At 35.2% G+C, this 19,775-nt stretch overlaps 2 protein-coding genes and 1 pseudogene across 4 annotated transcripts; 1 reads left to right on the top strand and 2 right to left on the bottom strand.

The window, feature by feature from the left end:
• Positions 1-1,117: 1,117 nt before the first annotated feature.
• Positions 1,118-3,871, bottom strand: LOC110763992 (AP2-like ethylene-responsive transcription factor At1g16060). Its single transcript, XM_021966888.2, has 8 exons — positions 3,441-3,871; positions 3,231-3,313; positions 3,083-3,091; positions 2,889-2,977; positions 2,691-2,764; positions 2,548-2,598; positions 2,336-2,412; positions 1,118-1,913 (listed from the first exon to the last, which is right to left on the bottom strand). The coding sequence occupies exons 1-8, from the start codon at positions 3,599-3,601 to the stop codon at positions 1,387-1,389; spliced, it is 1,071 nt and encodes a 356-aa protein (XP_021822580.1). The 5' UTR covers positions 3,602-3,871; the 3' UTR covers positions 1,118-1,386.
• Positions 3,872-10,582: 6,711 nt separating this feature from the next.
• Positions 10,583-11,419, bottom strand: LOC148297230 (uncharacterized; annotated as a pseudogene).
• A 5,989-nt stretch (positions 11,420-17,408) lies between these two features.
• LOC110763968 (heptahelical transmembrane protein 2-like) lies at positions 17,409-19,695 on the top strand. Of its 3 annotated transcripts, none has more exons than XM_021966865.2 (4): positions 17,409-17,789; positions 17,857-17,949; positions 18,060-18,135; positions 18,777-19,695. In XM_021966865.2, the coding sequence occupies exons 1-4, from the start codon at positions 17,569-17,571 to the stop codon at positions 19,455-19,457; spliced, it is 1,071 nt and encodes a 356-aa protein (XP_021822557.1). In that variant the 5' UTR covers positions 17,409-17,568; the 3' UTR covers positions 19,458-19,695. The 3 variants fall into 3 exon arrangements, with proteins under 3 accessions (XP_021822557.1, XP_021822564.1, XP_021822554.1); XM_021966872.2 differs by having other exon boundaries at positions 17,409-17,717; positions 18,060-18,153; XM_021966862.2 differs by having other exon boundaries at positions 17,411-17,789; positions 18,060-18,153.
• Positions 19,696-19,775: the final 80 nt, after the last annotated feature.

A 19,775-nucleotide genomic window follows, 5' to 3' on the forward strand; every position in this document is an offset into this window, starting at 1 on the left:
TCCTAAATGAGAGCTCAATGACATCAACGACTACATCCCGATAGTGAATCAGAGTAGACATGGCACTGGGAATAACAAGACCAGATAAACACTCACGATCACAAAGAAAATACTCACACACAGACGTCATAGATGGAAGCCAACCACACGATCGCACGAGAACCCAAAAGCTATAGACCCAAATGCAACCGAGAGGGAGAGTGAGCAACGCAACACGACAGCAGCAGTGATGCTAGGACAGGGGATGTAGAAACCCTAGTTGTCAACCCTAAATCGTCGGAGCAAACCAAAACCACTGCGAAGCAAAACTGAACTAGACGAGACACGAAGAGGGAGGAATAAACAATGATGATCACTGGAGAGGAATGAGACCAACGCTTGGAGTCTGATAGAGTCATGATGGTAGCAAGCTGACGAGAGAAGAGAAAACCGTAGCCCTAATATTTCCGCTCGTCTCTCCTCATGTGCAAGAGAGCGACCCCGTATATGTGTGTTCACCCTATCATGTTTATATTGAACTTTAACAAGGTGAAATAATTAGGGTGCTGATTTTCCCACCCTCTTTTTTGTCCACTTACATTCCCTTTTATTTTTTTAATACTTTTTACTATAACATACATAAGAGTGTAAGTGGACAAAAGAGAAGTGGGAACATATAATTTCCAATAAAGGGAGTGTAAGTGAACAAAAGATGAGTGGGAAAATCAGCTCCCAATAATTATAATTAAGTTAGTTCTGTTGGCGAGTCCTTATTTAGTTAGGATTTTGGTTCCTTACTATGTTAGGATTTTGATTACTTATCTATTTATTTAGTCCTATTATAATTTATATTTTATTTAGACACATCTCTGTACTTCTTTATAAATACCTCAATATTGAAGAAGAATACAATCTGACATATCTGAGCATATATGAGCATAACTGAATATTTGCCATACTTTGTTTGACACATTCATGCACTGTATTTACCGTAAAAAAAAACTGTATATTATTCAATTCTCTCTATTACTACACTAATGAGGTCAAAATTATTACAAAATTTAAAAAATGAACACTTTATTGATGAAATTAAAATGATTACACCAAGGAGAGAGAATGATACTTTTATTGATATAAAAAAAAATGATGAAATAATTTTATTCTTCTTTACAATTAAAAAGAACTTTGATGAACCAAATAATAATTAGCCTACCCTTGCTCCCACATGATGATGATCAATAGTGAATTTTCACTATGCAAAAGAATCGTATCTTTTGTGTGCATCATTGTTCTAGACATGGACGTCCCTTCCATGCGTATTCACATGAAAAAAAATTTTTAAAAAGAAGAACCCTAATGTGAATAAGATTGCAAAAGAGAGTAAATTAAACCACCAAACATGCTCCTCTAAGTGGTGAAGTCGCACTGAAACATGGTTGGCATGAATGAATTGAGCTCACTGAAGATAAGATCATCTCCCTCACCGTAGCTACTCGATTCTTGGCAGTCGAAGTACGTCTGTATGTCATCGGGAAACGTGCACTGCGGTGTGTCCAGCTCCGGCTGCGAAGATATGGTGTCGGTGGCCGTCGTCATTTCCATCATCTCCTTGAACTTTGATGACTGAAGCAGGAGGCCTAGGGCTGATGTTGCAGTTGTTGGTCTCGGCAGCTGAGTGGTCACTATGGTTTCTCCAGGGCTGTATGCAAGGGTGTTGAAGAAACCAAGTCCACGTTCTTGATCATTAGGGTTTTGGGTCACATTGGGCAATGTAGCCTCCACATTAGGGTTAGTCTGACCAGAAATGTCGTTGTTAGGGCCATTAGGCTTTAGCCATTTGATGTAACGGCTGAGGTCGAAGTTTGTGACAGCATTGAGCCCACGGTACTCTATGGCCGCCATGTCATAAGCTGTTGCGGCTTCTTCTTGGGTAGCTGAGAAAATTTAAGATATTTTTAAATAAGGACAATGTCCAATTAAAACATGTGGTAGTTAGTTTGGAAGAATTTAGCCCACCAAATTGCTATTAGGGTTGAACTTTTAAGGAAATTCGCCTCGATAATATTTCACTAAATAAGAGGCGAATATCTTAAAATTTAACATTAAATTCCTAATTTTACGTTAAAGCCTATTCTAATCTAAGGGTGGCTCCGTTCTTGACTTCGCCTCTTATAAAGACAAGACTCTATGTGTACGTGTAGATCCCACACCAACTTGATTGTGACCCTTGCGATATATGTGTGCTCAATAAATACGTTGCAAATATGTAATTTAATTTTTTGTAATGTCGAAATTGCATATGATATTGTTTAGGGCGAATAAAAAGGTTAATTTGAACCATTTTTGTTGAACATACCATAAGTCCCGAGATAGAGATACTTGTTGCCGAAGACTCGTCCAATTCGAGCTTCCCATCTTCCATTGTGATGATGTCTGCTCATTGATGAAGTACAAAGAAAATTAGAAACCGAAATTTGCTATAGTTATACATGCACGTCATATATTACATAAACAAATACATACATTTTGTACTTTAAAATGAAACAAAATTGGGATGACTAAAAATACCTAGCAACACCTCTATATTTAGAAACTCCCCGAGAAAAACCACTGCTCTTCCTGCAAATTTTATCACCAAATTAATCTTATTCTCAATAAATCCAATTCTTTCTCTCCTTAATTTTAATAATTTTTAAGATGCAGAAACTTACCGTCTCAATGATCCAATGTATTCCTCTCTTGACTGGCCCTCCATTTCTTTCAATTCTTTCGGATATGTCGATAACTACAATCGTTATGTAGATAAAATTACTTTCTTCCTTAATTTCCATTTTGTAAGATCTTCAACAACAACAACAAAAAAAATTACAAAAACAGAACAATTTCATTAAGCAAAAGAAATTAATTACCGGAAAGTTGAGAATGGTATCTTGACCCCAGTATTTAAGTGCTGCTAAGTCATAAGCATGTGCTGCAGCTTCTTCATCATCATATGCTCCTGAAATACCAAATTTTGCTTTAACATATATCTATGTATATATACACATGATGATTTTTCTCAAATTCACGCGTAAAATTAGTTGCAATAATAATAAACACTTACCAAGGTAAACTGCATTTGAGTAAAATTCCATTCCAAGCACACAGCACAAAACCGAGATGGAAAGTAGAAATTGTATCAGATATATACACCAGTAAATTGCAAGTAGATGGAAAATAAATGAAGTAATATAGATGAGAAGATTGTAAACCTTGGCGGCCCTTCTTGTTCTGTGATTCATTCCAGCAATTCTTATCCCACAAATGAGCCTCATATCGGCCGGTCCACCGATGCCTAAATTTAAGGAAAAAGAAAATGATCCAGAAATTAAACACACATACAAATAATTAAGCAAAAACACACATATAAAATTAACAGTTTTAATTGATTTTTTGCTGTCTGCAGGTACTTAATTAATCACCTGGTGACCCCTCGATAAATCGAGCTACGTTGAGGAGGGGAGTCTCTTGGGACACTTCTCCTGGTTCGTTTCACCTTTGTGACTGTGGTGTTATTAGCAGCATTAGCATTAGAAATAATGTTATTTTTTGCAGTGCTTTTCTGGTTAGATAACTTGGCCATGAAATCAGTATTTCACGTCGGTCGAAAAATAAAGAATAATAATAATACGAGAAGATCTTGAGGTAGCTAAAGCTGTAGGAGGAGAGAAATGGAATATTAATGGTGAGACAATTAGTTAAAAGTGAGAGATGGGTCGATATGACTAAGTCCTCAAAGTAGGAGGGTTATAAAGGAATGGAAATAAGCATGCAGAGAGAGAGAGAGAGAGAGAGAGAGAGAGAGATTGATGGGCCGGATTGGAGGAGTGAGATGATGAGCTGTGCCAATTCATCACAGAGTTTGCCGGCTGAGGAGATTGTTTGTTATGGCCGTCTTTAACCGGCCCTATCTCGTATCTTCTACCTTGTCCCTCCTACCCCTAACTTATATGTTATGTTCTATTGCCATCATATTAACTAATTAAAATCTAAACGATGGAGACAATTCTGTCTTAATCAATAGGATAATCCTCTCTCTCTCTCTCTCTCTCTAACATTATGTATATAAGATCTTATTCTTTTGGTGAATTTCTAGCATATATATTATATTACCCAATTACCAATGCGGAGTGCACGTTGAAACAAGAATACTTGGTGTGGGCAAAAAACTGCACCAATAGTTCAACCGATTATAGTATTCTACAAGTTTATGACGTCTACGTGGTATAACTTGTTTATGTGTTATATTAAGTTGATATATTTATTGATATTGTATCATAAAAGTGAGAAATTTTAATCATGTCGTCCACCCACGTTATAATAAGTGAACAGATTATACCATATCACATGACTTTTTTCTGGTACCATACAATAATTTCTCCGATTATTTAAACTAAACCAATTTAAGTGGTTTAATTTTGCTTTACATTGAAAAGGTGTAATATTGAACCGAACTAAAGTAAATTGCAATTCTTATAAAATAAAAAAATAAAAAAAGTAAATTGCAATAGTTTGATTCGATTTGATTTGGCCTTCGGAAACTGGCTAAATCGGAGCGTTTCCTTTAGGTTTAGGCTGCCGTACTCTAAAAATACTGTGTTGGTCCAACTACATGGGCCCAACAGTTGAATTATAGCGGCAGTTTCCATACCCAATAAATAAACCCAGGTAAGTGGGCGGGTGGGGACTAATTAATGTACCTAACATTTGTAGAATTGTTGCCTAATCACAAGTAGAGCTTTCAAACGGTTTGCGTCTTTTCATTTATGAAAATCATTAAGTCAAGCTTGAATTATGTATATATATATTTTTTTTAATAAACAATTTCATTTCAATCTATTGTTACAATTATGTATATACTAACAAGATTTATTATTTGTTTAAAAAATAGGTCAATGATTAAATTTAAAGTACATTTAAATACAAAAGGACTAGACTATTGTTTGGGTTTGAAAATTTTAAACTTTTAAAAATTAAAATTATTATTTTATTAATAAAGTAAAATTTAAAATTTAAAATCTATTATCAGAAAATAATAATAATAATAAACTTGAATTGAATATATAAATACAATAATATTATGTATTACTTTTCTCTAAAATAAATATAATTTTATAAATGGGCTATGGGCCGAATTACCTTGTCTTGGCCTGCCTAAAGACACGAATCGTGCTATGTCAGGACTTACTTAATCGAATTACCTAGTCCGTTTAACACCTCTACTGAGTACTCTTTTGGGATCACAATTTGAGGATATTTGAGACAAATTAGTCCTCGACTTTTTGGTGGCCATACTTTTGAGTGTTTGAGTTTTGACAAAATCACATATTTGATATATAAAATGCAGCATGAAAATGATATATGTGAGTGAACAAGAGCAACAGTCTGCAACCTTGTGTCCATTTGAAGGCACTTGTTTTGCCGATCGACGATTGGAATGTAAAAGAAGAGAGGATCCGATGAGACAACAAACACACACAATATTACAAATATCTAGTGAGACCTTCCCGTTTTAACAGCTGTGTGGAAAATGATTTGAACCCATCATAATCATAGTGAAGAAGAAGAAACATTAAAAAGACCCACATGGCAGAGCCACTGAATTAAGCAAGCTAAATTAGAAGTGTCAAACGGGCCTTGTCGACCGTTTAGAGTAGGCCCATTTAATAAACGGGTAAGACTAAGTTCGTCCATTTATGAAAATCATTAAGTTTGTAAAGGGAAAACTTTGTGTTGGGTATTTCTCAAATACATTTAAATAGGATAATGTATTATCTAGCATAAACATATCTCAAATTTAAAGTAGCGGAAGCAAAAACAAAATCTAGAAACTCATACACATCCTATTAGCCCCAAATCTTTTTAGGTTTATCAAAAATTGAACCTTTGACTCTTTAATCTACTTTTAAAAAGAGGGATAAAAATATGGTTACCCTTGAAGTGAATCTTGAATCCTAACAAGGTGTTAAAGTAGTGTGCTTGGTCTCTCTCTTGTTGATTCTCCACTATGACTCTTCAAATAGGTACAAAGATGTGCACCTTCCCAAATCTCTTCGCCAAGGATGATTGAGATGAGAGAAAGATAACTTCATAGAGCACAAGAGTGCTAGCCCTTGTTCTCTAAGTGGCCAACCAAGGAGCTATTGAAGGAGAGGTCTGATATTTCATCTCTTCTAAATTTCCAACTTGAAACCCTAAAAGAAAATGGTGTCATGGCTTCTATCTTATAGACTCACATATGTAACACATGTGGACTTATTTCCACATATGTGCTGCACCTCCCTCTTGGTGGCCTAATTTTGGGCCATCTTAGTCCTTCACATTTATCCTTTAATGTGTCACATGTTTCTAAAGTCCTATCATCCAGTTCTCTATTTCTTAAATCATGTGAGACCCAATTAATGTTCTATAACTTTAATTGAATAAATTAAACTATTCTAATTTGTTTAATTTGTTTAATGACTTAATAAATTAAGTCACTAACTTGTCTAACAAGTATTGGTCCCAACCAACCTTAGTTGACTGTGTCACGTGTTGGGTCAACAGTTGACCTTTGACTTTGACTTTGACCAAGCCGCAAATTATCTTTCTCTCTTCTTAATTTCAATCCACCCCTTTTTGGTGTGCGATTTTATAGGTTATAATTAGCGAGGTCGTGGGTAAGTCCTACTTCTTCTAAATTGAGTATGAATTGTATCCCTCCATACAATTCTCCCTATTGACACCTAGCAGTATGTCATGGCTAATTATAATTAGGCCTTACAGGGCTTTCACAAACCATGATTGACACCTAGCATTATGTCATGGCTGCCCAAGCTAAATAGAATTCATTGAAGAACCTAGTCAGTTTGTGATTGCAATGCAATTCGATCCTTCTCTAATACAATATTCTATGTCACATTGTTGGGATACGGTTAACTCATGTCAAATTCCTAATGCGACATTTCTAGGTTAAACGATTCACTTGGATGTGATTGCAAACATTCTTGTTTCAATTCTCATCCTATACTTTGGCCAAAGATTCAACGAATCATATCTCTAGAGTATTATCTCTTCTTACTAAGAGTAGAGATTCCTTGTTGTACATTCACATGCCTCTGTGAACTTGTCGGATATCTCGATGAGCACCTTTAAGTCATATCTATTCATATGACTGAATAGTGTTCTGAAAGACAAACAACTCGTGCATAAGAGAACTGTGATATCTCATGTCTAAAGACTAATTTGCATTATCGCAACTTAGAATTAATTGTTTGACACTTGTGAATAAAACTACCATACAAGAATTCGTAGTTTGATCGCGTTCAGTGAACATAAAGTCTATTGAGCACTTACACACATGTCTCAATGTCTCTACACGAATGACTTGAGATTAGTCATCCTCACTATTGAGCATACACAATGTGTACTAGTATTTACGGGTCACCATTGTCCAATTGGTGATCCTATAACCAGGAATATTTTAGGATATGATATATCATTATGAAAAGGTATCGTGAATCTAACATCCTTAGATGGCTTTCCATTTATATCATTATCCATGGACTTGTTACTTTAATGTTTGCATATACGTTTCCTAAAGTAACATTCACACCTTATTAATTATAGTTATGCATTATTATTCTGAAGGTGAAACTGTGAGCTTGCACTGCAGTTGCCCCCCCCTGGGGTGGGTGGCTTCCCCATCTTCCATCTCTCTCTCCTTATCTTCCTTTCTCCTTTCCTAGTTTTCTTCCTCTCTCCTATTTTCTCCCTAGATTAATTTGGAATTTGGGTCCTCTTGCCCAGATTTATCTAGATCTTGTCTTTTGTTTGTTTGTTTGTGTGTTTTCGTTTGTAGGTCCTTGGTGACTTTTGTTGTTCTTGGATGTGTCTTGCTGTCACTGGGATGGCTGCGGCGTGGTGTTGTCGACCCAGCTTTTTTCTATGCTTTTCGTTGTGTTTTTGAAGCAAGTATTGCAATCCACCGTAGACACCATGATTTTGTTGCCGCTTTTGGTCCACTCACATGGATTTTGCTCCAGTTCAGTGTTTGGAGTTGGAAAAGTGATTGTTGCCGATTTGTGTGGGATTAGGTTTTGCCTTTGCAAAATAGGAGGTTTAGCTTGGTGCTACGAGTCTCTTTGGTTTGTTGGAGAGGATGTGGTGTAGTGTCCTTATTTCTGTATTTATTTTAGTCTATTAATTCGCAGAAACTCAATAGGAGTTTGTTGATGTTTGTATTTAGTGTTCGACTTTTCGATGCAGATTTGCCGTTATTGCCGTTGCACGGTGGATCTATATTGTAGGTCTGAGTACAGGTGCTTTTGTCTGCCGAATTAGAGGTTTTAGATTTTTCTAGCATGTGTAATTCTATCCAGATCAAACCAATTTATTTTTGTGTTTGGTCACTGGAGATGTTGTACTCATATTTGGCATTGCGGTTACTTTGTACTTTTTTCATGTGTTATCAATAAAATTACTGTTGCTTTTAATAAATAAATAAAAGAATTTCCATTTATATATTGGCTTCTACGGCATATTTTTAACAATCTTTCACTTGCACGTAAAGCCAATCAGCCACACAATGTGTTTGCACTTGTTAAGCTTACCAAGTCATAGCTGACATATACTAGGCTTTAGTGAATAATGCTATATCAACTTTCTTTGCAACTTTGAGACGATCGACATCATGAGTTACCAGCTCATTTATGTAACGCCTTCTCAAAACTTTTGGATACCTGATGAGTCCTAAGTTCATTGGCTTGAGCTATTGCCCCAAAAGTGTTTTCTTCTTTTAAGAGCATTAATCACTCATGGTAGGAACTACTCTTGTTAAGGAGATTTACTTTCTCATCCAAAAAGTTGACATATCAACTTATGTTGCATAGCTATGTATTGTTTTTGGTCGTGGATTACTTAGTGTCACAACAGCCAAGATTATCTAGAACATATTTCTAGAATTTTGTCCTATATCACAGTGATTAGGATCATATTAGAGTTTATACATGTGTACGTTTCCACTCTGCTGCTCTAGATAACTCTCTTTGCTTATTTTTCCTTTTGCCTATTTGTGTTTTTATAATTCAAAAGGGCACACTTATCAGTTGTCTAGGGTTCCAATCCTGGGATGTTACAATGTTGTCCCTAATATATACACATATATTAAGTGCAACTTGTTTTGCCGTACTTTGATCATATCATATATGATCGTCTACTTGTTAATAAGCACATGAACTTTTCATTTATAATATTTTAGATTTCTTATGAAGATTTCACTGGGTAAGGGAATTTCTTCTTTTGAATGTGAACGGCCTTCCAATATTTCTTTTGGAATATAACCATTTCTAAAATGCTTATTCAAAATACCAATTATCTTGGATGTAGTTCATCTTATATGAACAATCCAACTCCATGCTCAAAAGTCATATTTCGAATCATCATTATTATATGATCTTATTATGATCGAGAAAGTTACTTATTAACTTTCATCATTATTACATGGTTGGTGTAACATGCCATATATGATCAATTTTGTGGAGCTTAAAATGTGGTGAGTTGTTAAAAGGGGTTGGACTGTCACTTTGTTTGACAATTCACTTGTGGTTTTCAATCATTTCTTTTTATTGTTTTCCAACAAGTATCTATTAACATCTTTAATAGATGTGACATCCTTTAGGTGATCTAGGATGTCCCACAAGATTGTTTATCAAACTATAAAGTCATAAACGTATGTTTGAGATAATAGTTTCAACCCTATTACCGTTCATTTAGATCCTTTACTTATGTTGTTTTCCTTGGACATAAGACATGAGGATGACTTATCATGAAAGATCATACTTATATTATCTTTTGTGATAAGGCTCATTCATTGAGATGTTATATTCAAATATTAACTCTCATAACATTTCAAGGAGTGTTGATGCTCTCTACATCTTCCCATTTTCTTTGCTTTCTTGAAATCCTAAAGCTTTCAGATTTCAAACTTGGTTTAGTCTAACCGAGAGCGATCATCGGTGAATGCTATAGAAAATATAATGGATTCAATTCCATTATTGCTTAGATATATCTTATATAAGTTTGTGATTTCTATTCTAGTTCTAAACTTAAAATGTTTGGACTTCTCGACCTTTAGATGCAACTCATAGGTAAGAATTAGTTTCTTTTCAAAGAACCATGTATTGTTTACCCTATGAATATTGTCTTGATTGTGATGTCTAAACTTTTAGAAATCAATCTTATTATAAGATTTATCTAATACTTTGATCCTTAATATAATTACATATCAATATTCACAAAAATTAATGTAAGAACATATTCATACATTTATCTCATAAATCATAAATAAGTTAAGCATCATATTACCACTATACGAATAGTCACATATATATTAAAGCAATCTAGTGGTTTTGTTATACAAAACACAAGACTATCTTCTAAAACATGAAGAAAGTAAATAAGTACTTTATACATGTCCAAATAAACTAAATAAGTTCATAGGTACTATACATACCTCCATGAAGTGAACAAAAGAAAACATGCTTAATGATCCAAATCTTCGCATGATTCATCCCCCATGAGCTTCCTACTTGTTCCTAGTCTCTACAGAAACATGACCTACAATAGATCATTGTTTGTTAGACTCAAGTAAAGTATAATCATTTGTTTAGAGTTTAGTAGCAAAGTGATATGTACCTTCAGCTCTATCACCTCTCGGGCTAGCCAAATAAGCCCGGCAGTTCCTCTTTCAATGTCAAGGTTTGCCACAATGGAAACATGGTCCCTTCGCCTCCTTATCTTCTTCCTATTTCTTTGTTACACCTCCTTTGGGCTTAAGAGCAGGGTTCCCCTTCTTCTCATTGGATTTGAATTTGCCTTTGCCTTTATGATTAGGCTTAGTAGAAGAAGTTGATCCCTTCTTAAATACAGCTATCGTCTCATTCTCTCCTTCTTTCTTGAAGGTCCTTTTCAATAGTCACACACATATTCAGAAGCTCTGAGAAAGTGTGCTTCATCTTCCCCATATTGTAGTTCATGACAAACTGGGATAAGGAATCAGAAAGGGAAGCAAGGAAGATGTTAGTGGCCAAATTACAGTTAAATGAAATGTTAAGACTTTCTAGCTGCTCAATGAGTCCAATCATCTTTAGTCCATGTTGGTGAATTGGTGCTCCCTTGACCATCTTGGTTTTCAAAAGCCCACTCACAAATGAAAATGGAATATTATGTTAGAAACATGGATCATATGCTCATGTTGTTTCTGAAGCTCCTCATTCATAGAGGCCAGAATGTAGTACTTGGCCTGACAATCATCATCAACTTGCTTATCATACTTAGCACGCACTTCCTCATAAGCGTCCTCAGTAGGGGGCTTTATTTCAGGAGCTTGCTCTAGTACGTACACAATCTTATCAATAGTCATAAATATCTTGAGAATGCGATACCATGTTGGAAAGTTATGGCCTCTAGACAATGCTTATCTAGGATATTGGCGAATGCTGTTCTAGACATATCTACAAATATATATAGCTAAGTGTTAGGTTGATTTTAGATTAACTATTGACTCAAGTCTTTAAATCAAATAATACCTCCTACTATTTTTGGCAAATTTCATATCCCTCAAGATGTAATCCGAGAGTTTTGGTTGAAACTCTTAGTGGGATGGGAGGCTCCCCGTTATCGGATCACCGCACCATAATAGGTTCTTGGGATTTCTGAGATAGTAAAAAGAAGGTGCGCTTTGCCTATTCACATTTTGATGTGATTACCCGTTTCATTGGGCCTCTAGCAAATGTAAACTTTCAAATGTTATCGTGAAACACCATTGTACTAGTTAAGTCTTAGCCCACCATACTTACTTTGTGTTAAGTTTCAAATATGGCCTTGTCATAATAGAATATTGGCCATATTTGTTATTTACCATTGCAACATCATATGTATAAAGTGAATCTTCTTTTAAGTGAGCGTCCTATGATTTGGGCCCCACATAACTAAGTGCATGACTTTATGCATTGGTCACACTTATTTAGAAGTTTTACTTATGGTGGAAGGTCCCACAAAGGACATTAAAATGTCTTTCGTTTGTACACTTAATATTCACTTTTGATTGAGGGAGTTTTAGGTCTCAACTTTTAATCTTGTTTAAACAATTTAAAATTAAAACATATTGTCCTACGACAACTATTACTCCTTAAAGCATATTAATAGTTACACTATACTCCCACTATTTAGTTTCAAAAACTAAATCAATTTCATAAAACTATTTTACTTTTGAAATTGGGAATATGTGTTACTATTAACGAAATGCTTTTGCATTCCTTAAGTATGGTTATATAGTTGTCTATAGGTTCATGGATGATTATGGACTTAAAATTTTCAATTCAACATCAAGCCAAGATGTTGGTCTTAAGTTGGTTATTGATTTTTTTACGCGTTTTAACTACTTTAAAACATTCATGGTTGGTGGGCATTGGACCCAATACTAATCTTAGAATCCCTAACTAATCTTCTTTCTCCTTTGTCTTCTTCTTCAGGCCACCCTCTTCCTAATTACATTAACTAATTTGGAATAGAAAACTGAAAACCCAATGGGCCTTGAGGGGATTACAATTCAAGGGGGTTATAAATTACATTGGATAATAAGAGAGCATAGACATACAAGCCTATATTTAATTTACAAGCGCAATTTCTAATTAAATAACCTCAAAATAAAATTAGTTACAACTCATCCATTCAATCAAACCCATTCATCTAATGAATAATGGCCAATCACATAGCTCAATTTGGTTTTGGGGCCTTAAGTCCATAATCATCCTTAATTCAATTATTTGATCTAATTAAATAATAAAGGGAATCCAACATTAAACAATTAAATTATTCTAATTTGGTTAATGACTTAATAAATTAAGTCACTAACTTGTCTAAAAAGTATTGGTCCCAGTCAACCTTAGTTGACCATGTCAAGTGTCGAGTCAACAGTTGACCTTTGACTTTGACTTTGACTTTGACCAAGCCGCAAAATCTCTTTCTTTCTTCTAAATTTCAATCCACCCCTTTTTGATGTGCGATCTTATAGGTTCTAATTAGCGAGGTTGTGGGTAAGTCCGACTTCTTCTAAATCGAGTATGAATTGTATCTCTCCATACTATTCTCCCTATTGGTGAAGGTTAATTATAATTAGGCCTTACATGACTTCCAAAAACCATGATTGACACTTAGCAGTATGTCATGGCTACCCAAGCTAAATAGAATTCATTGGAGAACCTAGTCAGTTTGTGATTGCAATTCCATTCAATCATTCTCTAATACAATACTTTATGTCACATTGTTGGGATACGGTTAACTCATGTCAAATTCCTAATGCGACATTTCTAGGTTATACGATTCACTTGGATGTGATTGCAAACATTCTCGTTTCAATTATCATCCTATACTTTGGCCAAAGATTCAACGAATCATATCTCTAGAGTATTATCTCTTCTTACTAAGAGTAGAGATTCCTTGTTGTACATTTACATGCCTCTGTGAACTTGTCGGATATCTCAATGAGCACCTTTAAGTCATATCTATTCGTATAACTGAATAGTGTTCTCAAAGACAAACAAGTTGTCCACATGACACATGGCTATCCCTCTCAAATTATATCTTTAAGTCATATCTTTTTCTTTCTTTATGTATAACCTTCTCGAATTATATCCCTTTGATATTGATCATTATTTAAGTTGTTTCTTACTTGCTACATTCATCCATTATTTTTATTCAACAAAATCTTGCATCCCACTCCTCTCAACTAATTACTCTAGTATCTAACACTCCATGCGTTACCAAGTTGCTAATGATGAACTTGCACTATTATGTATCCTTGCAGACAGGGGCGGAGGTACTCTAGGGCTTGAGGTAGCCTTGGCCCCTCCACAATTTGTTCTTAACACAATAAAGCTTGGGTTTTAGTTCATATATTTAACAATGCAAACCATATAATCATTCTAATGGCCCCCCCAATTGCAATCCATAATAACTTCATTTATAATTATATGTAAAATGTTTGTGGGCCCATTACACAACTGACATAAAAAAAAAAAGGAAGTATTAATCCTCTAATAATCAAACTGATGAGCCAAGGGAATAGAAAATAAATAGTTTAAAGGGAAATGAGATTTTATCAGTAGACTTTTCCGTTTTGATACATGAAATTGAGTACAAAGTTCTAAAAAATGTCCATTTTTTCTTTTATATATATATATATATATATATTTGTATATTATTGATGTAAGATTGAATTTTTTTTTTCTGTACTTGTATTACGGTTTGGCCCTCCCACACATACAATCCTGGCTCCACCACTGCCTGCAGATATATTATTGCATCAAATGAAATCTCCAAATTTATTTTATTGTTACGTCCAATTTAAAAAACATTCCACAAAATAAATTAAAATAATGAATTACTATATATTGAGTTATTTATGACATTAATTAAAATATTTAAATACTAATTATTCACTAAATAAATAATAATTGAAATATAATTAGTAAATAAAGTAATTAAATAAGGCTAAGTTATTTCTTAATTATAAATATTAAACTCAAAAAAGTAAATAAATAAAAATACTTATATTCGAATAAATAAATAAATAAATATATTTAAAGAGTATAGCCGTTTGGCAATACTTTTTAGATATTAATATATTTCAAAAATATAGCCGGCAATAATTTTGAAATATATTTGAATATTTAAAGCCTATAGCCGCGCGGCTATACGTTTTAGCTATTAATAATATTTATCGAGTATAGCCGGGCGGCTATACTATTCAAATATCTTAAAAGGATGCGCATGTGTTTTTTGTTTTTGTTTTGAAAAGAGTATAGCCGCGCTGCTATACGCTTTAAATATCTACTCCAATCTTTTTTAAAAAAATATATAATTATTTTTTCCTGATTTTCATTTATCAATAAAAGTAGTTTAGAGTATTATCCATTACTATTAGGCCATTGCCCGAGTTACGCACTCCATCAACTTCACAATTTGATTTTCTATTAAATTGTTGTCAAATTAATCACGTCATTGCCATTTTCTTTTTTATTTTCTTTTACACATCAGCATAAAAGTGACTATCCTACATGCCTACCAGAAAATCAAACGGTGAAGTTGATGGAGTGCGTAAGTTGGTCATATTTAAAAAGGTTGGGTCTCATATTGATAAAATTGAAACTTCAGAGCCCATTTCAATATATGAAAACTTTTAAAAGAATATATTTTACAGGCACGGATGGTGGATAAATTGAAAATTACAAATAATAAAAAAAAAAACACCAAATAAATATAAATATATCAAAATAATGAAAATGCTTTTCTATTTTAGTAGGGACTGATGGGCATTCTGTGCCTTTTGATTATATTAGGCACGGATGTATTTGGAATTGATGTACGTGTATTGGGTGCTAGGAATGTGGGACCCATTGCAAACATTAGGCACTGATTTTTATAATCAGTGATATTTTATCAATATAGAACCCCTTTAAAAGACACTGATATATATCAGTCCCTAATACTACAATAGGCACTGTTTTCAGTCCTTAAAGAAGCAAAAAGGCACTGATAGCACTCAGTCCCTTTTGAGCCTTTTTTTAGTAGTGTCTGCAGGGAGTAAAATGTAATTAATTCTTTAAAATAATAACAAATAACAAGTCCACAATTTAAATCCCAAATTTACACCTTACTACAAAAATTTCAATGGAAATAAACGTAGTCTGAGCACAAACCTGAAAGATACAATTCTGTTCTAGAACTTCGAAGTTCAAATTCATATCATATATTTCAAACGGTCATATAGAAAAACTGATGCATATCAACTAATCTGACCAGGTTTTTCAAAACAAACAGTCGCAAATCCAACAGCTTACTATCACTTCCTCTTGACCTTATTTTAGTTCAATTCATGCAAGAGTTATAGTGTGAGAAGCTTCAATTGCATATCTCTCTCTCATAAAAGAGAGTTGTTGTTCTTAATCTTCATTCAAACTTGTAAAGAAGGTTGGTGGAGCCTTGTGAGGTGAGAAGGATGTCATCCACCTTGTGAGATTGAGTTGTGGGCTCTAGCTCTGTAAAGGTTTGAACTCCATTCGCGGGGAGTTTTCAGCATAGTAGACTCAATCAACTCTCAAGTGGTGTGCTTGAGGAGTTGACATAGGTCAAGGAGACTGAACAACTCTTCTTTATTTCAATGCTTATCAATTTATTGTACTAACCTTTATATTTTTTTTTTGAAAAATTTGCCATCAATAAATTCAAATTTACCATTGATGCAAATTGGAAATTCACAAAGGTTTTAGTTGTGTTCAAGGGCAGAGCTAGAATTGTAAAGTTAGGGGGGGCCGAAGTAGAAAATACAAATATATAAAACACCTAAGTATTCAATAATTACATGTTTAGAATTAAATATTTATAATTTAGTCATGTCTAATTTATTTTAGAGGGAACTATAACTTAAATTATAAGTTGTTTATTACAAAATCTATATGTTTTATATAATATAATAGAGGAGAGATTAAAATATGGCGGGCTAGGGCCACTCCAGGCCTAGGAGTGGCTTCGTCATTTGTTGTGTTTGTACTTTACCACTTGTTTTTGGAATGTCATTTTGATAAGACAATGTTCTCACCGTTAAGAAGAATTTTGTCTCGTTAAGACAATGCACATTTAAGTAATAATTATGCTACTAGTGAAGAAAGCCACAATATCATCAAATGATGGAATGTCATGGTGGTTTTCTTAAAGGATGAACTAAATTTATCTTGCGTCTACCGGATGAGATCTTGCTCAACAACTCCACTACTAATTAACTTAGGTTAACTCCCATTGCCAACCCCAAAAAAACCCAGAAAGCAATTACATGCAAGAAAGATGGGTCTACAAGTGGGCCACTGTGCTAGAAAGATTAATGGAGCATTTTTGCTTACCACTTTAACCTAAGGTATTCCCTCACCACCCATCTCAATATTTGATACGTGTCTATTGACATAACCACGGTTGCATAAATACAAAGTCAAGAGTTAACTATGGTTATGTCAATGGACACGTGTCAAGTGTTGAGATGGACGGTGAAGGTACACTTTGGGTTAAAGTGGTGAGTTAAAATAAACCCAAAAGACCAATTTATCCTTAAATAAGGGAATATATACCCATCACCTAAATTACGTTTCTCACCTTACGCCAAATTTGAATCTTTGAATGGAATAAATTCCAGATGAGCCAAGAGTCCTGCGAGCAGTACTCCAGTGCCCCCACCTCCATATCTCCATAGCTCACCTTCCTTTGGCTTTCTCAGTTTTCCATCCAATGAATTACCGACACGTGTAAAAGGCAGTAGCTAACAATTCAAAATTAAAAAGAAAAAACACGCCGTCGTCGTGGTGTGTGTGTATAAATAAATAAGAAAACAGAGAGACCACAAATTGGAAGGAAACGGAGAAAGAAAGAGACTTGTCTGATCAGTGATCAGGAATTCGGACGGTCCAGATCTGCCGGAAGGTTTGCCGGAGAAAGGAATTTTCCGGCGAACCGCGAAGAGAGATGTGCAACCACGGGAAGCGAGAGGAGTCGGAGACGAAGACGACGAAGCAACAGAAGGTGAAGAGTGTTAAGAAGAAGATGACGTTGATGAAGTTCCAGGACCTTCCGCAGTACATGAAGGACAACGAGTTCATATTGGACTATTACAGGTGCGAGTGGCCATTGAATGACGTCGTCTTCAGCGTCTTCGCCTGGCACAACGAAACCCTCAACATCTGGACGTGAGTGAGATTAATTAACTCCTTAATCTCATTTCTTCAATTAATTGATAATCAATTAACGGTGCAGGCATTTGGTGGGGTTCTTGATATTTGTGGGACTAACGGTGATGAGCTTGAGGGACGACACGGAGCTCGGAGGTCTGCTCGGCAATTTCTCCAGGTGAAAAGGCTAGGAAAACACTAGGACTTGCTTGCCATTCACGTATTTCTTAGTGGGTATTTTCGTACTTTGGACTCATTATTGCTTGGCTTGTGTAACGCTGGAAGTAGGGCTTCGGTTTCTGGACCGTTGATGACGATGACCACGATGAAGATGATGGACCTCAACGTCTCCTCCACTCAGAATGTACAATTTCCTCCTCCGGTCAGTTTACATTTTTACGAATTTATATTTTTATTCCTTTTTATTTCTTTTTATTTTTTTAATTTGAAATTTTGGAGTATAGAATTTACACCTTCGGTCACGCGGTGACGGAATGAAATAAATAATAGGAGGATGGGTTTTGCGTGTGGGGTCCCACACATTTTGGGCCGAATTAGCTAGGTGGGCCACCTGACCTATTTATAATGGGGCCGGTGGGTCCCGGATATATTCAGTCATTCACGTGCTTACAGAGCCATTTTCGGGATATTTACTAAAACAAATTTTCTTTTTATACGGAGGCTGGAAATGGACCTTTAGGATCAGGAATAAATGCTCTTTATCATTTGAGCTACAAGTTCCGTGCGACAACCCCAATCACAGAGGGTTCTGGACAGATACGGCAACATATTTATGAAAATAAGACTATATTTTCCTTCTCCCTGATAAATAGGAAATACATTTTGGATTAACATATGCAGACATTGTTTTTAGTATCTTTAATTTGTAAGGCAGTAGTAATTATATAACAAGTAGCTAAAATAAGTTTATTAATCGATAATTATGAATGGATTGTTGCATCCAATACAAAAGATTTGCAACTTGATATCTATGTTTGTGTGCAGGATTCACATTTGAGGCAAATTTCACAGGCATCATCAATAATTCATGCAAACAAGGAAAATGTTTATGATGCTATTCCAAGATGGCCTTGGTTTGTGTTCTTAAGTGGGGCTATGGGGTGCTTAGTTTGCAGTTCCCTCTCCCACCTCCTTGCTTGTCACTCCAAACGCTTCAATTTTTTCTTCTGGCGCTTAGACTATGCCGGGATTTCGCTTATGATAGTCTGTTCCTTCTTTGCTCCCATTTACTATTGCTTCTCCTGCAATCCATACTCTCGGTTTTTCTATCTTTCTTCAATATCTGTGCTTGGAATCCTTGCCATCATTACCCTTCTTTCGCCTAGTCTCTCTGCACCCCGTTTCCGGTCATTCAGGGCTACCCTTTTTCTCTCCATGGGCTTCTCTGGGGTGATTCCGACAGTTCATGCCCTAGTTCTCTACTGGGGTAATCAACATATATTTGTTGCTTTGGGATATGAGCTTGCCATGGCTATTTTTTATGCTTCAGGAGCTGCGTTCTACGTTAGTCGGATACCAGAACGCTGGAAGCCTGGTAAATTTGATCTTGCAGGCCACAGCCATCAGATCTTCCATGTCTTTGTTGTCCTCGGAGCACTTGCACACAGCGCTGCCACACTGGTTGTTATGGATTTTCGCCGGGGATCACCAACCTGTGGGTATTAGGCGCATTCCGATCACACGTTTAGCAGTGTTAGCATAGGCATCACACTGGTGAGGGTTTCAATCATTCCGGCACCGGGTTTTTGCGTTGTCTTGTTGTTCAGCTTGTGTTGTAAAACTCTGCCTAAAATGAAAAGCTTGTCTTCGTATGTGTACCGAAAATGTTGTATTTGTAGACTTCTGTCAGTTACACCTTAATTGATTCTACCATATTAAGAACTAGTGATATCATTTCGTATCACCGCTAGTTGGTTTCCATGATGTTTGGATTTCAATGGAGTAAAAATTTCAAGTAAATAACCATCAAAAGAAAACATTCAT

This window comes from Prunus avium, chromosome 1, assembly GCF_965620075.1.
Source record: "Prunus avium chromosome 1, drPruAviu1.hap1.1, whole genome shotgun sequence".
Taxonomy (NCBI): domain Eukaryota; kingdom Viridiplantae; phylum Streptophyta; class Magnoliopsida; order Rosales; family Rosaceae; genus Prunus; species Prunus avium.

Coding starts and splice junctions, on each gene's coding strand:
- LOC110763992 (XM_021966888.2), bottom strand. CDS start 3,601: ATGGCCAAGTTATCTAACCAGAAAAGCACTGCAAAAAATAACATTATT. Junction 2,413..2,547: donor AAATATAGAGGTGTTGCTAG/GTATTTTTAGTC, acceptor ATCAATGAGCAG/ACATCATCACAATGGAAGAT. Junction 1,914..2,335: donor TCTCTATCTCGGGACTTATG/GTATGTTCAACA, acceptor AAATTTTCTCAG/CTACCCAAGAAGAAGCCGCA.
- LOC110763968 (XM_021966862.2), top strand. CDS start 17,569: ATGTGCAACCACGGGAAGCGAGAGGAGTCGGAGACGAAGACGACGAAG. Junction 17,790..17,856: donor GAAACCCTCAACATCTGGAC/GTGAGTGAGATT, acceptor TTAACGGTGCAG/GCATTTGGTGGGGTTCTTGA. Junction 17,950..18,059: donor CTGCTCGGCAATTTCTCCAG/GTGAAAAGGCTA, acceptor CGCTGGAAGTAG/GGCTTCGGTTTCTGGACCGT.